Source organism: Bactrocera neohumeralis, chromosome 6, assembly GCF_024586455.1.
Source record: "Bactrocera neohumeralis isolate Rockhampton chromosome 6, APGP_CSIRO_Bneo_wtdbg2-racon-allhic-juicebox.fasta_v2, whole genome shotgun sequence".
Classification (NCBI taxonomy): domain Eukaryota; kingdom Metazoa; phylum Arthropoda; class Insecta; order Diptera; family Tephritidae; genus Bactrocera; species Bactrocera neohumeralis.
Genome location: NC_065923.1, coordinates 11,153,339 through 11,170,724, shown reverse-complemented (window position 1 = coordinate 11,170,724; position 17,386 = coordinate 11,153,339). Strand labels below are relative to the sequence as shown.

The 17,386-nt window shown below is 36.5% G+C and overlaps 2 protein-coding genes across 2 annotated transcripts; one reads left to right on the top strand and one right to left on the bottom strand.

Moving 5' to 3' along the window:
- Positions 1-862: 862 nt before the first annotated feature.
- LOC126761701 (transmembrane protease serine 9-like) lies at positions 863-5,059 on the top strand. Its single transcript, XM_050478061.1, has 8 exons — positions 863-1,161; positions 1,234-1,409; positions 1,469-1,567; positions 2,634-2,923; positions 3,908-4,206; positions 4,283-4,458; positions 4,521-4,619; positions 4,698-5,059. The coding sequence occupies exons 1-8, from the start codon at positions 863-865 to the stop codon at positions 5,006-5,008; spliced, it is 1,749 nt and encodes a 582-aa protein (XP_050334018.1). The 3' UTR covers positions 5,009-5,059.
- Positions 5,060-8,573: 3,514 nt separating this feature from the next.
- LOC126762552 (brachyurin-like) lies at positions 8,574-9,714 on the bottom strand. The gene is made up of 4 exons (XM_050479385.1): positions 9,419-9,714; positions 9,175-9,350; positions 9,014-9,112; positions 8,574-8,935 (listed from the first exon to the last, which is right to left on the bottom strand). Exons 1-4 carry the CDS (start codon positions 9,712-9,714, stop codon positions 8,625-8,627), a joined length of 882 nt encoding a protein of 293 aa, XP_050335342.1. The 3' UTR covers positions 8,574-8,624.
- Positions 9,715-17,386: the final 7,672 nt, after the last annotated feature.

Below are 17,386 nucleotides of genomic sequence, written 5' to 3'. Positions count from 1 at the left end.
CTCGGGTATAAGACTACTAATATACATAAGTTGATAAGATACCAAATTTTATTGTTATCCATTCAGTTCTTTTCTATAATGAATGTTGAGTTGCTTCGCAATTTTTTTTTAGTTCAACGTTATGCAACACCTCAAAGTATCTCCCCGCCTTTGATCTTTTCAAATTGCGAGAGTATAAAATGTTCGGTTGCACCCCAGCTTAGACCTCCCTTACTTGTTTTATTTTATTATTACTAATTTTTCTGTAACAAGAAGTTTTAAATATTAAGTGGATTTTCCTTCAAAGCGAGTTGGCAGCCCATGTAACAGATATAACTCACACTTTGCAAGAAATAAGCACACTTTTAGGCGCAAATTATTGCAAATTATAGCAAATGTTTGCTCATTACGTTTTATGCATATGTGTGTGTTACGCTGCAAGTACGTAAGCAAATTTACGTCTTTCGTTTCTGTTTTGCATAGACTTAGAGATTGTGAATATATGTATTTATTTTTCTAAATCGAATAGGTTTGCCATGCTGTTAGGATTAAATAGTTTTTTCTCACTGAGCTGAATCTTTAACAACATACGACCCGATTTAATGTGAATTTTTTCATGTGCACACACATGCACACCTCTAATTTTAACATTATAACCGTTATAAAATTTTATATGCTAGTTAAAAAAGGTGATATCAAATGGACTACCGATAAATGGAACTCGAGGTGGGACTATAAAAATGTTTTATCGCCACACAATATATCCATACATACTATATATGTAGGTAGGTATATAATCTATTTATTCGATAAAAGTTGATAATTATTAAAAAAAATAATATAAATGCAAAATTTGCTTGAAATTAGCGACAGTTCACCTAAAATGACTTTCCCAACTGTATTTACTGTTATTTGTGCGATTACCGCTGCAGCTACTTCAGCCAGCCAATTGAATTGGTCGACCGTTGTGCGTCCACAAGCGAATCCTGCCGATGCGTTTCGACCGAAATTACACACGGAGAGCTTTAGTGAACGCATCACTAACGGAGAATTAGCTGGACGTGCACAAATTCCATATCAGGCGGGTTTGTTGTTTTATACAACTTTAGGGAGTGTTTGGTGTGGCGGATCAATCATCTCGGATCGTTGGATTATCACCGCGGCTCATTGCGCGGACGAGTTGTAAGATCTATATTTGATTAGTAAGAGTGTTAGTTTGTTGTTCAAGTTTCCTTGCGATACTATTTAATACAGAATCGGTGGTGTTGATGTTTACGTGGGTGCACTAAATAGAACAGATCACAATGAAACAGGTCAACATATAATTTTCGTATCAAAGAAACATATTGTTGTGCATGAGAACTATGATGAAATCGAGCTAACAAATGATGTTGCATTGATTAAGCTGCCGGTGCCACTGGAGTTCACCGGTAGGTATTTACGTGACTTATTGACAATGCCTAACCAAAGTGAATTTTCAATGTTTTAGAGTTCATTCAACCAGTCAAACTTCCGAAGGGTGACGAAGCTAATGAAACTTTCGAAAATGAAACTGTCATAGTGTCCGGTTGGGGTAGAATCTCCGATGGTAAATATTAAACTATGTTATGTATTTAATAAGTAAATAATATGCACATTATCACTGAACTTATCTGAAAGAGAACCGGCAAGCTAATCGATTAATTTTATATGTTTAGGTTTCTAACTGTCTCATATTACTTTACAGTCTCATAAAAGATTACACAGCCCGACAAAATTACAAAAAAATGTTGCTTCTTTGAAGCTTTGCTCTAGTTTTAATGATAAAGCTTTTTTATTTATTTTTTTTCGGGTCATAAGTTAAGTTGAGGGTATAAAAAAGCTATATCATGAAAACTAGAGCTGACGGTGACAAACTGATTACAGATTTGAATTCAGCGCACCCAAATTAACTAGAATCAGTTGATAAATTCAAAGAAGCAAATTGAGTGTTGGCCTGGTTATCGACCCCAACCAGCGGCTCTGTTTTGGAGCGGCATTCGCTGGATTGTTCAACAGTTTCAACGTCATATTACTCGTATTAAATCCACGTCTCAGCAAGAGTAATGATGCTTTTGTTGAATGTAGGGTCTTTAGCTACATTTTAAAGCATCTTTTTTAACAATTTCCTAGACGAAATTCTATTATCCGTATAAACACAAAATTTCAGCGAACTCGTTTTTAATTTTTTTTCGTGGTAAAAATCGCCAGACAAACTAAACCTAAACCAGCAACTGACAAACACAACTGACTATGAAAATCGAACTTAATACATACATAAAATCCAATAAAAATACATGCATAATTTTTGTGCGTCCGGGTTATTTTTGATCAGACGGAATTGCAATACCTGCTTAACGGTTTACTCTTGAAATAACTGATATCTTACTTTTCTCCTCCAATTATCCCTTAAACATTCCAGTTTTTTTAATTGCCTCAAGAAAATCAAAACTTGACTCTCACGGAAAGCTTTACAAAGAATAAAGTTACTAGATTTGGAAACTTTGCAGTGGTCAAAAAAGTTGGAGAGAAAAGAGCACTGAAACTATTATGATACCATTTTATCCGTTTTTTAATAACACAAAAGTAAATAATTAGTCTTATATACTGAATAAATTTCATTCTTTCATGCTCAGACGATTACGAACTTACCGATATTCTACGCTGGATTGATGCGCCGGTAATTAGCAACAGTGAGTGCAGTTCATGGATTTATGGCTCCATTCAATCAACAAATATTTGCATCGGCACTATTGATCTCAAGTCAACATGTAATGGTGATGCCGGCGGTCCTCTGGTTTTAGCGCAAGATCCAACCCTTATTGGCGTAGCCACCTTTAATATAATCTACAGCTGTGAGATTGGTGGACCAGCTCCTTTTACGCGAGTAACTTCGTATCTCGACTGGATAGAAGCTAAAAATGGAGTTTCGAAAAACCAATAACGAGTTTTTGATAGATGTATGTTAAGAAAATAAGTAATCCCTTGTAATATTAGTTATATAGAATAACTGTAAACATTTTAACTGTATTCTTCGTTGGTTTATTTTTGCTGCATAATAAATCGGTCCCGTAATTTATGATAGAAGGGTGTATACTGCTAATTGTTTAGGTATTTGTTTATGCTTCGTCGAATCTGTGTCCATAAATAATCTGAACCTGTAGCTAAAAGTACTCAAAAGCCCTCTGCATGCTCTTCCAATTTCCAGCTCTGTTACTTACAGTTTAATTACATATATGCTGCTAGTCCTTTAAGTTTCTGGCTTCTACCTAAATTCTACTAGAGCTACATTAAATTATTTGCTCTCAGCAAAGTTCATATTGCCCAAGTTATTAGGGTTTCAGCGACAGAAACGGAACGCCAATTGTTTGTCGTTGGATAGCTTCTGGCCAAATCGTGATCGGTATTAGCCACCTCAACGACATTGTGAAAGGCTCAAGAGGCTCTTGACATCAAGAAGAGGTGATGTTTCAACTGTCCAGGGGACTGTGTAAGCTAAAAGTGTTTTAGTAATCGATCGCAATCGAAATATTTACTACTATTGGTCTCAAGTAAACAGTTATTTCCCACGGTTATATAAATTTGGGATTTCCTTCCTTTTTGTACAAGAACGATGTCACGACAACGTAATTTCCATATTACTCGTATATCGGTACATATGCAGTCGTCAAGTACTTATAGAAACAACAATAATCATCAATTAAATCGTTTAATTTTCGGAACACACACCGATATTTACAACAAAATTTGAATTCATTACCTTAAACCTTAGAGTTGGATGCATAAATTATTATTTATCTTATCGAGGGCCTTTACAACCGCTGCAAGTACTCGCCGACTTAGCATACTTCTGAAGTATAAAAGCGAACGCGCTAAAGACTTCGCCAGTGTTTCTTTCAATTCAACATAGAAGATGAAGCTAGTAATTGCCTTAGTTGTTTGCTTTTTTGGCAGCGTGATCGCTTCCACCGATAAAGTGGATTGGACTAATGTACCACCATTGGATGTGGATCCTAAACTCCCATATCATCCACGCATGAGCCTCGATGGACCCACAGGACGTATTACCAACGGTCAAGTAGCTGCTCAAAAACAATTCCCCTATCAAGCCGGTTTGAGATTGTACGTCCCCGGTGGTGCTGCATGGTGTGGTGGCAGTGTGATCTCTGATCGTTGGGTTCTGACGGCTGCGCATTGCACTGACAATTTGTAAGTAATTGTGCTCCGAAACTGTTCTGCCTCTCTGCTATAATGTTAACACATTCCAAATTTCCTAATTTCCTAGGACTACTGGCGTTGATGTGTACTTGGGCACTTGGGATCGCACAGACCCTACCGAAAAGAATCAACAGATCATTTTCGTTTCTAAAAAGAATGTTATTGTGCATGAAAATTGGGATGAAGACACGATTACCAATGATATTTCGCTCATTAAACTGCCAGTACCAATTGAATTCAACGGTTCGTAACCACGCAACAAATTTTTATCTACAACTAATTGTTATAAATTTTGAAAATCTTAGATTACATTCAACCAATTGCCTTGCCCAAAAAGTCAGCCAGCTACGACAGCTACGTTGACAAGTCAGTGATCGCCTCTGGATGGGGAAGAATTTCCGATTGTAAGTTAAGCAAACAGTTAATTTTTTTAAACCTAAATTTTTGTCCTTAACTTTTCAACTTTTTTGAATTATTTGCAGCTGCTACGTCAGTCACCGACTTATTGCGTTGGATTGAAGTCCCAGTAATGTCGAACAGAGGATGCAATATTTGGTTCCTTGGTAACGTTAAGTCCACAAACATTTGCATCAAGACAACTGGCGGTATCTCAACTTGCAACGGCGACTCCGGCGGTCCATTAGTGTCCAATGATGGTGAGAGCACTATTTTGGTTGGTGCCACTTCCTTTGGTTTTGGTTTGGGATGTGAGGTAGGATGGCCAGGTGTGTTCACACGCATCACATCCTACTTGGATTGGATCGAAGAAAAGTCCGGTGTTGCATATTACTAAATGAAAATACAATAAATTGTTTAAAAATATTTACACACTTAGTATTATTTATTACTTTCCTTTGATTATTATTTACACATACAGAGTAGATAATATACTTAATAGTAACACCCAAGGATTACCCTCCTCCCCCCAAACCAACGCGAGGGGCTAAATCCGCAAACAAGTGGAATTAGCCGAATCGTAAAAGATAAGATAAAAACGCGTTGCGATCTTAAGCTGCCCAACTACAGAAACAAAATTTTCAACAGTCAAAATTAAGAATAAGTTAAAAATAAATAAATTATTTTTAAATGTTATATGTTAAAAGTAGATAAAATTATTTTCAATGGTAAAGATTGTGTCTGTTAGATCAAATGTGCTGTGATGAGAATTGAAATCGTGATACATGTGTTACAAATTATAGCAAATTATTACTGTAGATATACTGAAAAGAAGAAATTAGTGGAAAAATCGAGAAGGTTATTTCGTCTGTTATTACTTCAAAATGTTTAGGTATTGTTGACAACTTTTATATTCACCTATAGTTTTCAATGGATGACCTAAATCCACTCTTGCGCTAAGGAATTATAAATGACTTTTTCAAAATTGATGGAAATCAGACTTTTTTAAGAGATTGTATTGACTTGTACATATATATTTGGCACATTTTTCAAGGAAGCATGGAGGAATCATATGTGGGTCATAATTAAATAATTGTTTTATTATATTAAACTGATATGAGAAATCTACTTCGAAAATGGTAGGTGCATTACAGAAATCAGACATAACTTATGTTGATACGGAACATTTTTAGGAGAGTTTGAAGAGTAATTGGACTTAAGGAATTCAGTAAACAAATTAGAAATTATGTGATTGTCAATGGACATTGTAGACTTATATTTCATAGCCGACCGATAATTCGAAATCTTGCGTTTGGAGTTGACGAAACCATAGAACAATTTTGGATTACATATGGTATTATTTATTACTTTGTTTTTGCAATTATTATAACATATTTTGTTAAGTTCAGCAAATTGTCGCCGCAATTTAGAATATTTTAAATAGTCAGTAACGAAACCAGCAACACATTTCGGAACATATCCTTCAAATAAATTTAAAATAGTTTCATTAAAACGGGAGACACTAAATTCAATAGGGCAAGTCAAATATTTACCATCAACAATGAACGTCTTTTTTGTGGTTGCTGTGCAACCCTTGCAAAGACCATTAATTCACAGCAGATCGGTGAAGAAAAACATTGTTTGTAAACAAAATTTTCGAAAGAAATTATGGGCATTGAAGGTAAGAAATATTTTTATGCGACACATAGCACAAATTTCACTTTTACTTCTGGAGCTTCCTGCAAGAAATTCAGTATACTCTGGATTTCCATTTCGCTCCACTTTTAATTCGTCTTTTCGTATTTTAGCCTTATTTTATTCATACCGGTTTGTTCCATTTCTTCTCTTTGATTACAATATTTTAGTTTTTGACAGCAACTGATAATTTGCAAACCAGTGTTGGTTTATTTTAGTGTAAAAGCAAAAATATACTCGCCAATTTGCAATTGCAAAGATGCAAGACCATTTGCACCAGATTCTGAATTGCCCTAATATTGCCACTGAAATGTGGCCAAGTTACTTTAGAAAGTTCGCAATTAATTTTCTTAAAATTAGCTTTCGCAAAGTTGAACCAAAAACAAAGGTCCTGTATATTATTATCAAGTAAGTTGGCTATGATTTCGATATAAATTTTCGAAGCAGGATGATAAGAGTCCAGAGAACAGAGAATATTGAAGTGTTCTCAACGTTAAGCAGATCTAAGAGCTTACCGAACTTTTTTGTAATTGAATTAATTTGGTTAAGACTCAAATCCGTTATTTCATCTAAAAACTCGTTAAAACGGAAGCGAGCACTAACAGTATGTAATCAACAATAGACTTCCATGAAACTTAAATCTTCCAAAACCATTATAAGCCAAGGAGAACATATTATTTAGTAAAGGAGAATGCTATATATACAGATAAGTCCGATTGAGGCGGTATATATGACAAAGTTAAGTAAATATGAGCACCATTAACGCAAATTCGAATGCACTTAAACTCAGTGAAGTCTGCACGAGCAACATCGATTTCTTCAGATGCAATTGAAGAAGGTACATCAATGAGGACACCACCTCCTATTCTGCTCAGCCGGTCATATCTAAAGATTATCAAAAATGTGGAGCTTTAGCCAAGTTTCTGTGAAAGCGATGATTCTAAAATTACAATTATTGCCATATAAATACAATTTAAATAGTTTTGTATAAGGACCTCTAACATATTGTTAATAATTAATCAGTTTTTTGTATCAACGGTTTTTTGGTATTTTAGCAAAAATTTATGTGTAGAAGTTGACGCAAGTGGGGAAAGTTCTCTGATCGCCATTCACTTGGGAATAACCAAAAACAATTCTTTAATATGTTCAAGCAGCTCACGTCTTCCGAGAGTATTGGACGCAGTACCCGCCGTGGGAAGCAAAGGAAGACCTCCACTAAATTGTAAAGACTTAGAATGACTAAATGGAGAAGGACCGGGCTTCGCTTGGAATATCCAATTGGGGTCACATTGCAAAAAGAAGAAATGACTAGGCTATAACCGCGTAAGTGGTTTCTGCGTCAGTAAAGAAGAAGAATGAGTTGTCAAGAACCAGTGGAAAATTATCAGCGGATACGTCGATCTTAAAAGACGAAGACTGATGAAAGATTAATTAAGTCAATGTTGGCAGGGAGAATTCTTTTCAAAGAAGATTCGGTGGTCTCTTCAACAGACGGACGTTGCAACACCAGCGCAAATCCACACTATCAAGAATAGAATCAAAGATCATCTCCCATGGTAAGTTATTTTGTTTTAATTTATTTATATTATTTACAAATCTTAAGCATAACAAATTGGTGGTAGCGAAACTATTAAGCCTTGAATACTAACCTGTCCTAGAGTCGTATGTTATTTCGAAAAACGAATCAAATGCAACAATATTTAGTTTACTGAGATTTAATATTCTCACCTAATAATTATGTAAGTATAATTTCTGATTAATTTGCGATCATCAAATCATTTACAAGAAACTTTGAAAATATATTTTGTAAGAATATGTATGTATGTTTGCAAAGAAAGTACTAGTTCTTACTGTCTCATAATACTTTACAATCTCATAATACATTGTCGATCCTTCGGCTCATGTTTTGGAGCGCCATTCGCTAGACTGTTGGACTGTTTCAACGTAATTTTATTAAGGCCACGTCTTGTCTTGAGTAATGATGCATTTATTTAATGTAGAGTCTTCAGCTAAATGTTCAAACATCTTTTTCCCCGACCTCTACTCGATGACTTTTGGAAGATTTATGGCCTTTTGGTCCTACTCTAATATTGACATTGAGTTAAGTTCATCAAATAAAAGTAATAATTCTTAATTTTGGCTGTTGAAAATTTTGTTTGCAGATTTAGTCCCTCGCGTCGGTTGGGCGGGAGAAGGTTATTCGTTGGGTATTATTATTATGTATATTATCCACTGTATGTGTGTAAATAATAATCAAAGGAAAGTAATAAATAATACTAAGTGTGTAAATATTTTTAAACAATTTATTGTATTTTCATTTAGTAATATGCAACACCGGACTTTTCTTCGATCCAATCCAAGTAGGATGTGATGCGTGTGAACACACCTGGCCATCCAACCTCACATCCCAAACCAAAACCAAAGGAAGTGGCACCAACCAAAATAGTGCTCTCACCATCATTGTACACCAATGGACCGCCGGAGTCGCCGTTGCAAGTTGAGATACCGCCAGTTGTCTTGATGCAAATGTTTGTGGATTTAACGCTACCAAGGAACCAAATGTTGCATCCTCTGTTCGACATTACTGGGACTTCAATCCAACGCAATAAGTCGGTGACTGACGTAGCAGCTGTAAATAATTCAAAAAAGTTGAAAAGTTAAGGACAAAAATTTAGGTTTAAAAAAACTAACTGTTTGCTTAACTTACAATCGGAAATTCTTCCCCATCCAGAGGCGATCACTGACTTGTCAACGTAGCTGTCGTAGCTGGCTGACTTTTTGGGCAAGGCAATTGGTTGAATGTAATCTAAGATTTTCAAAATTTATAACAATTAGTTGTAGATAAAAATTTGTTGCGTGGTTACGAACCGTTGAATTCAATTGGTACTGGCAGTTTAATGAGCGAAATATCATTGGTAATCGTGTCTTCATCCCAATTTTCATGCACAATAACATTCTTTTTAGAAACGAAAATGATCTGTTGATTCTTTTCGGTAGGGTCTGTGCGATCCCATGTGCCCAAGTACACATCAACGCCAGTAGTCCTAGGAAGTTTGGAATGTGTTAACATTATAGCAGAGAGGCAGAACAGTTTCGGAGCACAATTACTTACAAATTGTCAGTGCAATGCGCAGCCGTCAGAATCCAACGATCAGAGATCACACTGCCACCACACCATGCAGCACCACCGGGGACGTACAATCTCAAACCGGCTTGATAGGGGAATTGTTTTTGAGCAGCTACTTGACCGTTGGTAATACGTCCTGTGGGTCCATCGAGGCTCATGCGTGGATGATATGGGAGTTTAGGATCCACATCCAATGGTGGTACATTAGTCCAATCCACTTTATCGGTGGAAGCGATCACGCTGCCAAAAAAGCAAACAACTAAGGCAATTACTAGCTTCATCTTCTATGTTGAATTGAAAGAAACACTGGCGAAGTCTTTAGCGCGTTCGCTTTTATACTTCAGAAGTATGCTAAGTCGGCGAGTACTGGCAGCGGTTGTAAAGGCCCTCGATAAGATAAATAATAATTTATGCATCCAACTCTAAGGTTTAAGGTAATGAATTCAAATTTTGTTGTAAATATCGGTGTGTGTTCCGAAAATTAAACCATTTAATTGATTATTACTGTTGTTTCTATAAGTACTTGACGACTGCATATGTACCGATATACGAGTAATATGGAAATTACGTTGTCGTGACATCGTTCTTGTACAAAAAGGAAGGAAATCCCAAATTTATATAACCGTGGGAAATAACTGTTTACTTTAGACCAATAGTAGTAAATATTTCGATTGCGATCGATCACTAAAACAGCTTTTAGCTTATACAGTCCCCTGGACAGTTGAAACATCACCTCTTCTTGATGTCAAGAGCATCTTGAGCCTTTCACAATGTCGTTGAGGTGGCTAATACCGATCTCGATTTGGCAAGAAGCTATCCAACGACAAACAATTGGCGTTCTGTTTCTGTCGTTGAAACCCTAATAACTTGGGCAATATGAACTTTGCTGAGAGCAAATAATTTAATGTAGCTCTAGTAGAATTTAGGTAGAAGCCAGAAACTTAAAGGACTAGCAGCATATATGTAATTAAACTGTAAGTAACAGAGCTGGAAATTGGAAGAGCATGCAGAGGGCTTTTGAGTACTTTTAGCTACAGGTTCAGATTATTTATGGACACAGATTCGACGAAGCATAAACAAATACCTAAACAATTAGCAGTATACACCCTTCTATCATAAATTACGGGATCGATTTATTATGAAGCAAAAATAAACCAACGAAGAATACAGTTAAAATGTTTACAGTTATTTTATATAACTAATATTATAAGGACTTATTTTCTTAACATGCATCTATCAAATACTCGTTATTGGTTTTTCGAAACTCCAGTTTTAGCTTCTATCCAGTCGAGATAGGAAGTTACTCGCGTAAAAGGAGCTGGTCCACCAATCTCACAGCTGTAGATTATATTAAAGGTGGCCACGCCAATAAGTGTTGAGTCTTGCGCTAAAACCAGAGGCCCGCCGGCGTCACCATGACATGTTGACTTGTGATCAGTAGTGCCAATGCAAATATTTGTTGATTGAATGGAGCCATAAATCCATGAACTGCACTCACTGTTGCTAATTACCGGCGCATCAATCCAGCGTAGAAACCGATATTCCGAATCGAAAACGAAGTTCGTAATCGTCTGAGCATGAAAGAATGAAATTTATTTAGTATATAGGATTGAATTATTTACTTATGTGTTATTAAAAAAACGGGTAAAATGGTATCACATGTAGTTTCAGTGCTCTTTTCTCTCCAGCTTTTTTGACCACTGCAAAGTTTCCAAATCTAGTAACTTTATTCTTTGTAAAGCTTTCCGTGAGAGTCAAGTTTTGATTTTCTTAAGGCAATTAAAACAACTGGAATGTTTAAGGGATAATTGGAGGATAAAAGTAAGATATCAGTTATTTCAAGAGTAAACCGTTAAGCCGGTATTGCAATTCCGTCTGATCTAAAATGACCCGGACCCACAAAAATTATTCGTAGATTTTTGTTGTCTCAAATATGCAATAGCCCTATGCAATCCCTACCGAGCACGAGTGCAGACATGACTATTGAAGAAAACAACCACGAGGAGATTTCATTCATTGGACGAAATATATGGAGTTGGATGTGTTGATGGTTGTATTGTTATGTTGGGAGATCGTGAAGCTGTGAGGGAAATACAAAAAGAAGCTACAAACGCTGAGATGGCAACATGTTTTTCCCATAAATTGAACAGCAGCATTTCGAAATATGTTCAAATTGCTTTGATTAAAAAAATATGTGAGAGATTCAGACAGGTTAAAAGGTTTTTCCAAGATTCAAGACTGAAACGTGACACAGTTATAGCTCAATTCTTGGGCAAGAAAATTGTGCAGCTTTGTGAGACAAGGTGGGTACAAGGACAATCCGTTCTTCAATTCTCAGTCGCCCTTACAGAAATCGTTCAAGCACTGACAAAAATAAGCGAATGGAAGAATAGACCGACTGCAGTAAAAGCGTCGAATCTGGTCACCATACTGTGCAACTTCGTGATTACTGTTGGAACATTGGTTGCAACACTGAACACAAAAATTAGATGTTGAAGTGAAAAAACCCAGAGTCAGCGAAACAATCACCCATCTTGAAGCTGTGAAGACTTATACAGGGCTACTGCATACATTCCACTCTTTGCCAAAGACAGCGATGCTTCAGAACGGATTGAACGGCTTAGCACTGCTCAACATAAACTACGACATTGTTGTGGAACCAGGAGAAGTTTAAATTTTTTATTAAAATGATCAAACACCGTATTGATTTTATGCTAAATTGTAACTATTTTAGGCAAAAATGTACACTCTTACGAGTAAAACATGTTCTCTAATTTTCATTGAGACTACAGAATTACTAGCCCATATATGGGGCTCAGGGAAGTATTGACCTGATTCAGACCATTTTCGATACACAGAATTACTATTGTCAGGAAGGATTCTGTCTGAATTTCAATTGAGTATCTCAAACATAGACCAATATTTTCGTTCGAAAGTCAACTATAGATACTCGGGTCCACATATTCAGTACCTAGGGGCTTGAACAGTTTTGGTTAGATTAGGAATTATTACTGTAAAATTTTATCCCGTTATATTAATTACTTCTTGATTTGTGTATTAGAAAGTGAAAGACTCAAATGGAATTTAGAATTGTGCTATATGATAAATAGGTGTGGTTGCTGTCTAATTTCGCCCATTTTCACACTGTGACATTGAAATATACGAAGAATGCCAAATACTAAATTTAGTCGAAATCGGTTTGGTCGGGTCCCGAAATATGAGATTTCACCAAATAGTGGTCGGTGTCAAGCCCATCCTCAAATTTTCACAGCAGCTCCCATAAAGCTCCTTCGATTTCGTTCATTTTCACACTGTCGGTAGAGGTTCTTATAATATTAGCATGAAGTAAATTTGATTACTGTCGCTTTAGATTAAACTTATTAGAAGGCGGGGTCACGATCACTTTTCAAAATTGTTTTCTGTTAATGGCGATTTGTGGGCGTGACATTGGTCCGATTACGCCCATTTCAATTTTCAACTTTTCTCGTCATCCTGATCATTTATATATCTATCTCGCTTAGTTTCGCAATCGAAATATTTAATATTATAGCTCCATTGTAAACAATTATTCCCAACGGTAATATACATTTGGGATTTCCTTGTTTTCATTATTTTTTGTACAAGAATGACGTGAAGCCAACGTAATTTCCATATTACTCGCATATCGCGTTCGTCAAGTACTTATAAAAACAAACATTAATAATCAATTAAATTGATTTAATTTTCGGAAACACACCAATATTCACAACCAATTTTCACTTCATTACCTTCAACTATATAAATCATTTATAACTTAAAAACCCGGTATAAGATTGCTTCCATAAACATCTATTGGTTTATTGGATGCATAAATTATAATTTATCTTATCGAGGGTTCTTACAACCCCTGCAAGTACACGTCGAATTACCAAAGTATAAAAGCAAACTCGCTAAGACCTCGCTGGTGTTTCTTTCAATTCAACATAGAAGATGAAGCTAGTAATTGCCTTAGTTGTTTGCTTTTTTGGCAGCGTGATCGCTTCCTCCGATAAAGTGGATTGAACCAATGTACCACCATTGCATGTGAATCCTAAACTCCCATATCATCCACACATGAACCTCGATGGAACCACAGGACGTATTACCAACGGTCAAGTAGCTGCTCAAAAACAATTCCCCTATCAAGTCGGTTTGAGATTGTACGTCCCCGGTGGTGCTGCATGGTGTGGTGGCAGTTTGATCTCTGATCGTTGGATTCTGACTGCTGCGCATTGCACAGACTCTTTAAAACATTTAATTTCTTTATACTTAAATTTTTATCCTGAACATAGTGAATAATAATCAAAACTCGTAAACTTTTCTACATTTTTGAATTACTTACAGCTGCCACGTCAGCCACAGACAAATTGCGCTGGATTGAAGTACCAGTACTGCCGAACAGATCATGCAACCTTTAGTTCCTGTGGCCTTGAAGGACTGGGCTCAAACGTGAGATATATCAGAAAAACCCTCAAAGGAGACCTGCTAATTGAATTTAAAAACCAAGTAGATAGGATAGCCGACACGTTCGGTAGCGCTCTAGTGGGTGTGATTGGTGAGATGGCCGATACAGCCAAAAAACATAATATTACCGTTATGTGCAAGGACCTGGATGAGATAACCACCCATGAAGATATCTGCGACTCATTACAAAACACATCAAAATGGCACATCAAGTGTTAATTGAGCCCGATAGGGCGGCACTCCTACCTACATTACAAAACAAGTGTGGTTTTTAAAACCTAGGAAAGCATTATATAAAAAATATGCGTAAAACTCGAAGTGGCACTCAAATAGTCCTTATATGTCCACGAGCTGAGAATGCCAAAACCTTACTTAAGTGCGGTAAAGTAAAAATCGGTTAGTCTATTTGAAACCTCCGGGAATTTTCACCTACTACTCGCTGTTTTTTGGCGTTTCCATTGATAAGTCTTCCCTTTATACTCGTGGCGGATCCCCAAGTCTCGTGGCAAAGACATGTACTAAATCCCCGAGTTGCATGCTCTGCAAAAGATGATCTGAGTACGGCCTGTCCTAAATATGCAAAAATAATGAAGTCAACGGAAAAATTAAGATATGGTAACTAAATCTTGACGCGCTGACCAATGACTAAGCAAGACCTTCTAAAACAGACGGTGCTAGAAAAAAGCATAGATCTCGCCCTATAAAGTGAACAATATTCTCAACGTTCGGAAAGCAAGGAAATATTTTGAAACCTGCTAAGCACGTCCTAGCGACAATTAGCGAATTTCTCCTAGAACTTTCTCTAGATAACAGAAGCAAATCGCAATATAATAATAACGGGATATTTTAAGGCATGGTGTACTGCTTGGGCTAGCAAAATTGAAAATCATTGTGGTCGACTCATTCCAGAATTTTTGAGTCAAACAAACCATACGATTTTAAACAGTGGCACATAAAATACTTTTCAAGAGATAAATAAAGGTTCTATAATAGACCTACATAGTGTTTGCTAACAACGAGCTTAGCGGGCATACTAAGTGGAAGGTGTCAGACATGTACACAAATAGCGGTCATATGGCTATAATTGCTGAAATTTCGTTCTACCAAAAAATGGAACTCCGTGGGAGAAATGCCTCTTGAAAACGAAGTTGTCCGAAAAAGGAATTTGATACTGACGTTTTAGAGAGCGTCTGGAGTGTGGCAAAGTCACCAGACGAAGACGCCGTCCACTTAGTAACCGTGGTGCGAAAAGAGCTAGTTGCAGCACGCGACGCAACTATGAGCAGGACGAAATATATTTACAATATAAAGCCGGTACACTGATGGAACGAAGAAATCGCCAAGCTGAGGAAGCTCTGTAACCAGGGAAATAAAAATGAAATACGCCTTAGAGAGGCATTTAAATGCCAAAAAAGCTCCTGAAGTCAGCCATTTCAGGATTTAAAAGTCGCAGCAACCGCCGGATTATCAGAGAGACAATACGGCTTTATAAAAAAGAAGTCCACTATTGACGCACTAAGAAGATGTTCAAAAAGTGGGAAAAGACGGAAAGGTGGTACAAAAAAAACTGCTAATAACACTGGATGTGAAAACTGCTAAGAATACCAAAAAAATTTGAAAACAATTGCGGATGATCTATAAAATTTTATTATGATATGTGGCAACGTTATGGGCAATATAGTGTCATTCATAAAAATATGTGGCTAAAAATTTGAAAATTATATAAAAAATTCAACTATGCAATGACTGCATAAACGGTTTCCGCAGATGGTTTGCTACCATGAGTCTAGAGCTGGCTGAGCAGAAAACATAAGTCTTGCTCATAAGCTCCAGTAAAATTGAAGAAATAATATCGCTCACCATAGGAGAATGTGAGTTTACTTCTCAGCCACAATTGAAGTGTCTTGGTATAATAGTGGACACAAGACTCAAATTCAAGGAGCGCTGGTAATATACAGTGCATAGGCTTTCTGCAATATACGGGATAAGTGCTTTCCGAACCATATCAAATGACGATGCTGAGGTATTGGCCAGTATGACACCGATTGACATTCAGGGAGACGAATTCGTGCGAATGTATAACTTATCAGAGAGATATAGCGCAGCAAAATGAGAGGAGAGAATCAAAAGCATCGCAATGTGGCAGCAACGGTAGCAAACTTCATGCAAAGGGCAAACATGGTCATGACTTTAGTCCATATTGTTCGACGTGTACAGAGTGCATAGAAGACTCTGAACACGTACTCTAAAGATAGAGTGCCTGGCGCCACCTCAACTTGCAACGGCGACTCCAGCGGTCCATTAGTGTACAATGATGGTGAGAGCACTGTTTTGGTTGGTATCGCTTTGGGTTGTAAGGATGGCAGGCCAGGTGTGTTCACTCGCATCACTTCCCATTTGGACTGGATAGAAGAAAAGACCGGTGTTGCATATTACTAAATGAAAATACAATTAATTTGTTTAATAATATTTACATACTTGGTATTATTTATTATTTTTCTTTATGTAATTCTTATGTATATATTAAGTGAATTTTCTTTCAAAGCGAGTTGGCAGCCCACATAGCAGAAATAGCTTACACAGAGCAGAAAAGCAGCACACTTTTAGGCGCAAACAATAGTAAATGTTTGCTCGTTGCTCTTTGTGGATACTATATTTATATATAGTGACAAAAAAGTACCCGGAAATTGTAAATAAAACGCAAAATAAACTTGAAAAACTCTTTTCATAAGCACTTTTTGGGATTATCGTTTTGTCTCTTCAGTCTACGGAGCGGCAGTTTTAGTTTGGAAACTAGAAAAAATCACACGGAGCCAATTCTGGTGAATGCGGTGGTTGGTCAATGGTATTCATTGCGTTTTTGACTTTAAATTCGAGAACAATCGTACCTACTATTTTTGAAAACAAAGCAGCTTTATCAGCCCTATATTTAAAAAAGATCATGAAATTAAAAAAAATAAACTAGGTACATATGTAGTTATACAATACACATATTTACATATATATGATATTTACGTCTAGAGAGATCACAATCGCAATATTTCATATTATAGCTCTAATATAAACAGTTATTTCCTACGATTACATAAATATGGGATTTCCTTGCTTTCATTCTCTTCTTGTACAAGAATGACGTGACGCCAACGTAATCTCCATTTGACTCGTATGCCGGCACACGCACGTTCGTCAAGTACTTACTATATATCAAAAAAACAAAAACAATAATAATCAATTAATTGTTTAGTTTTAAACCAAATTTATTTACAACCAAATTCTACTTCATTACCTCAAACTAAATGGAGCATTTATAACTTTAAAACCAGTATAAGATTTCTGCCATAAATAATTCGATAGGGTTGGATGCATAAATTATTATTTATCTTATCGAGGGTCTTTACAATCGTTCAAAGTATTTGTCGACTTAGTTCTGAAGTATAAAAGCAAACGTGCTGAAAACTACGCCAGTGTTTC

Coding starts and splice junctions, on each gene's coding strand:
- LOC126761701 (XM_050478061.1), top strand. CDS start 863: ATGACTTTCCCAACTGTATTTACTGTTATTTGTGCGATTACCGCTGCA. Junction 1,162..1,233: donor GCTCATTGCGCGGACGAGTT/GTAAGATCTATA, acceptor TATTTAATACAG/AATCGGTGGTGTTGATGTTT. Junction 1,568..2,633: donor TTGGGGTAGAATCTCCGATG/GTAAATATTAAA, acceptor TTTCATGCTCAG/ACGATTACGAACTTACCGAT.
- LOC126762552 (XM_050479385.1), bottom strand. CDS start 9,714: ATGAAGCTAGTAATTGCCTTAGTTGTTTGCTTTTTTGGCAGCGTGATC. Junction 9,113..9,174: donor AGTACCAATTGAATTCAACG/GTTCGTAACCAC, acceptor TGAAAATCTTAG/ATTACATTCAACCAATTGCC. Junction 8,936..9,013: donor ATGGGGAAGAATTTCCGATT/GTAAGTTAAGCA, acceptor AATTATTTACAG/CTGCTACGTCAGTCACCGAC.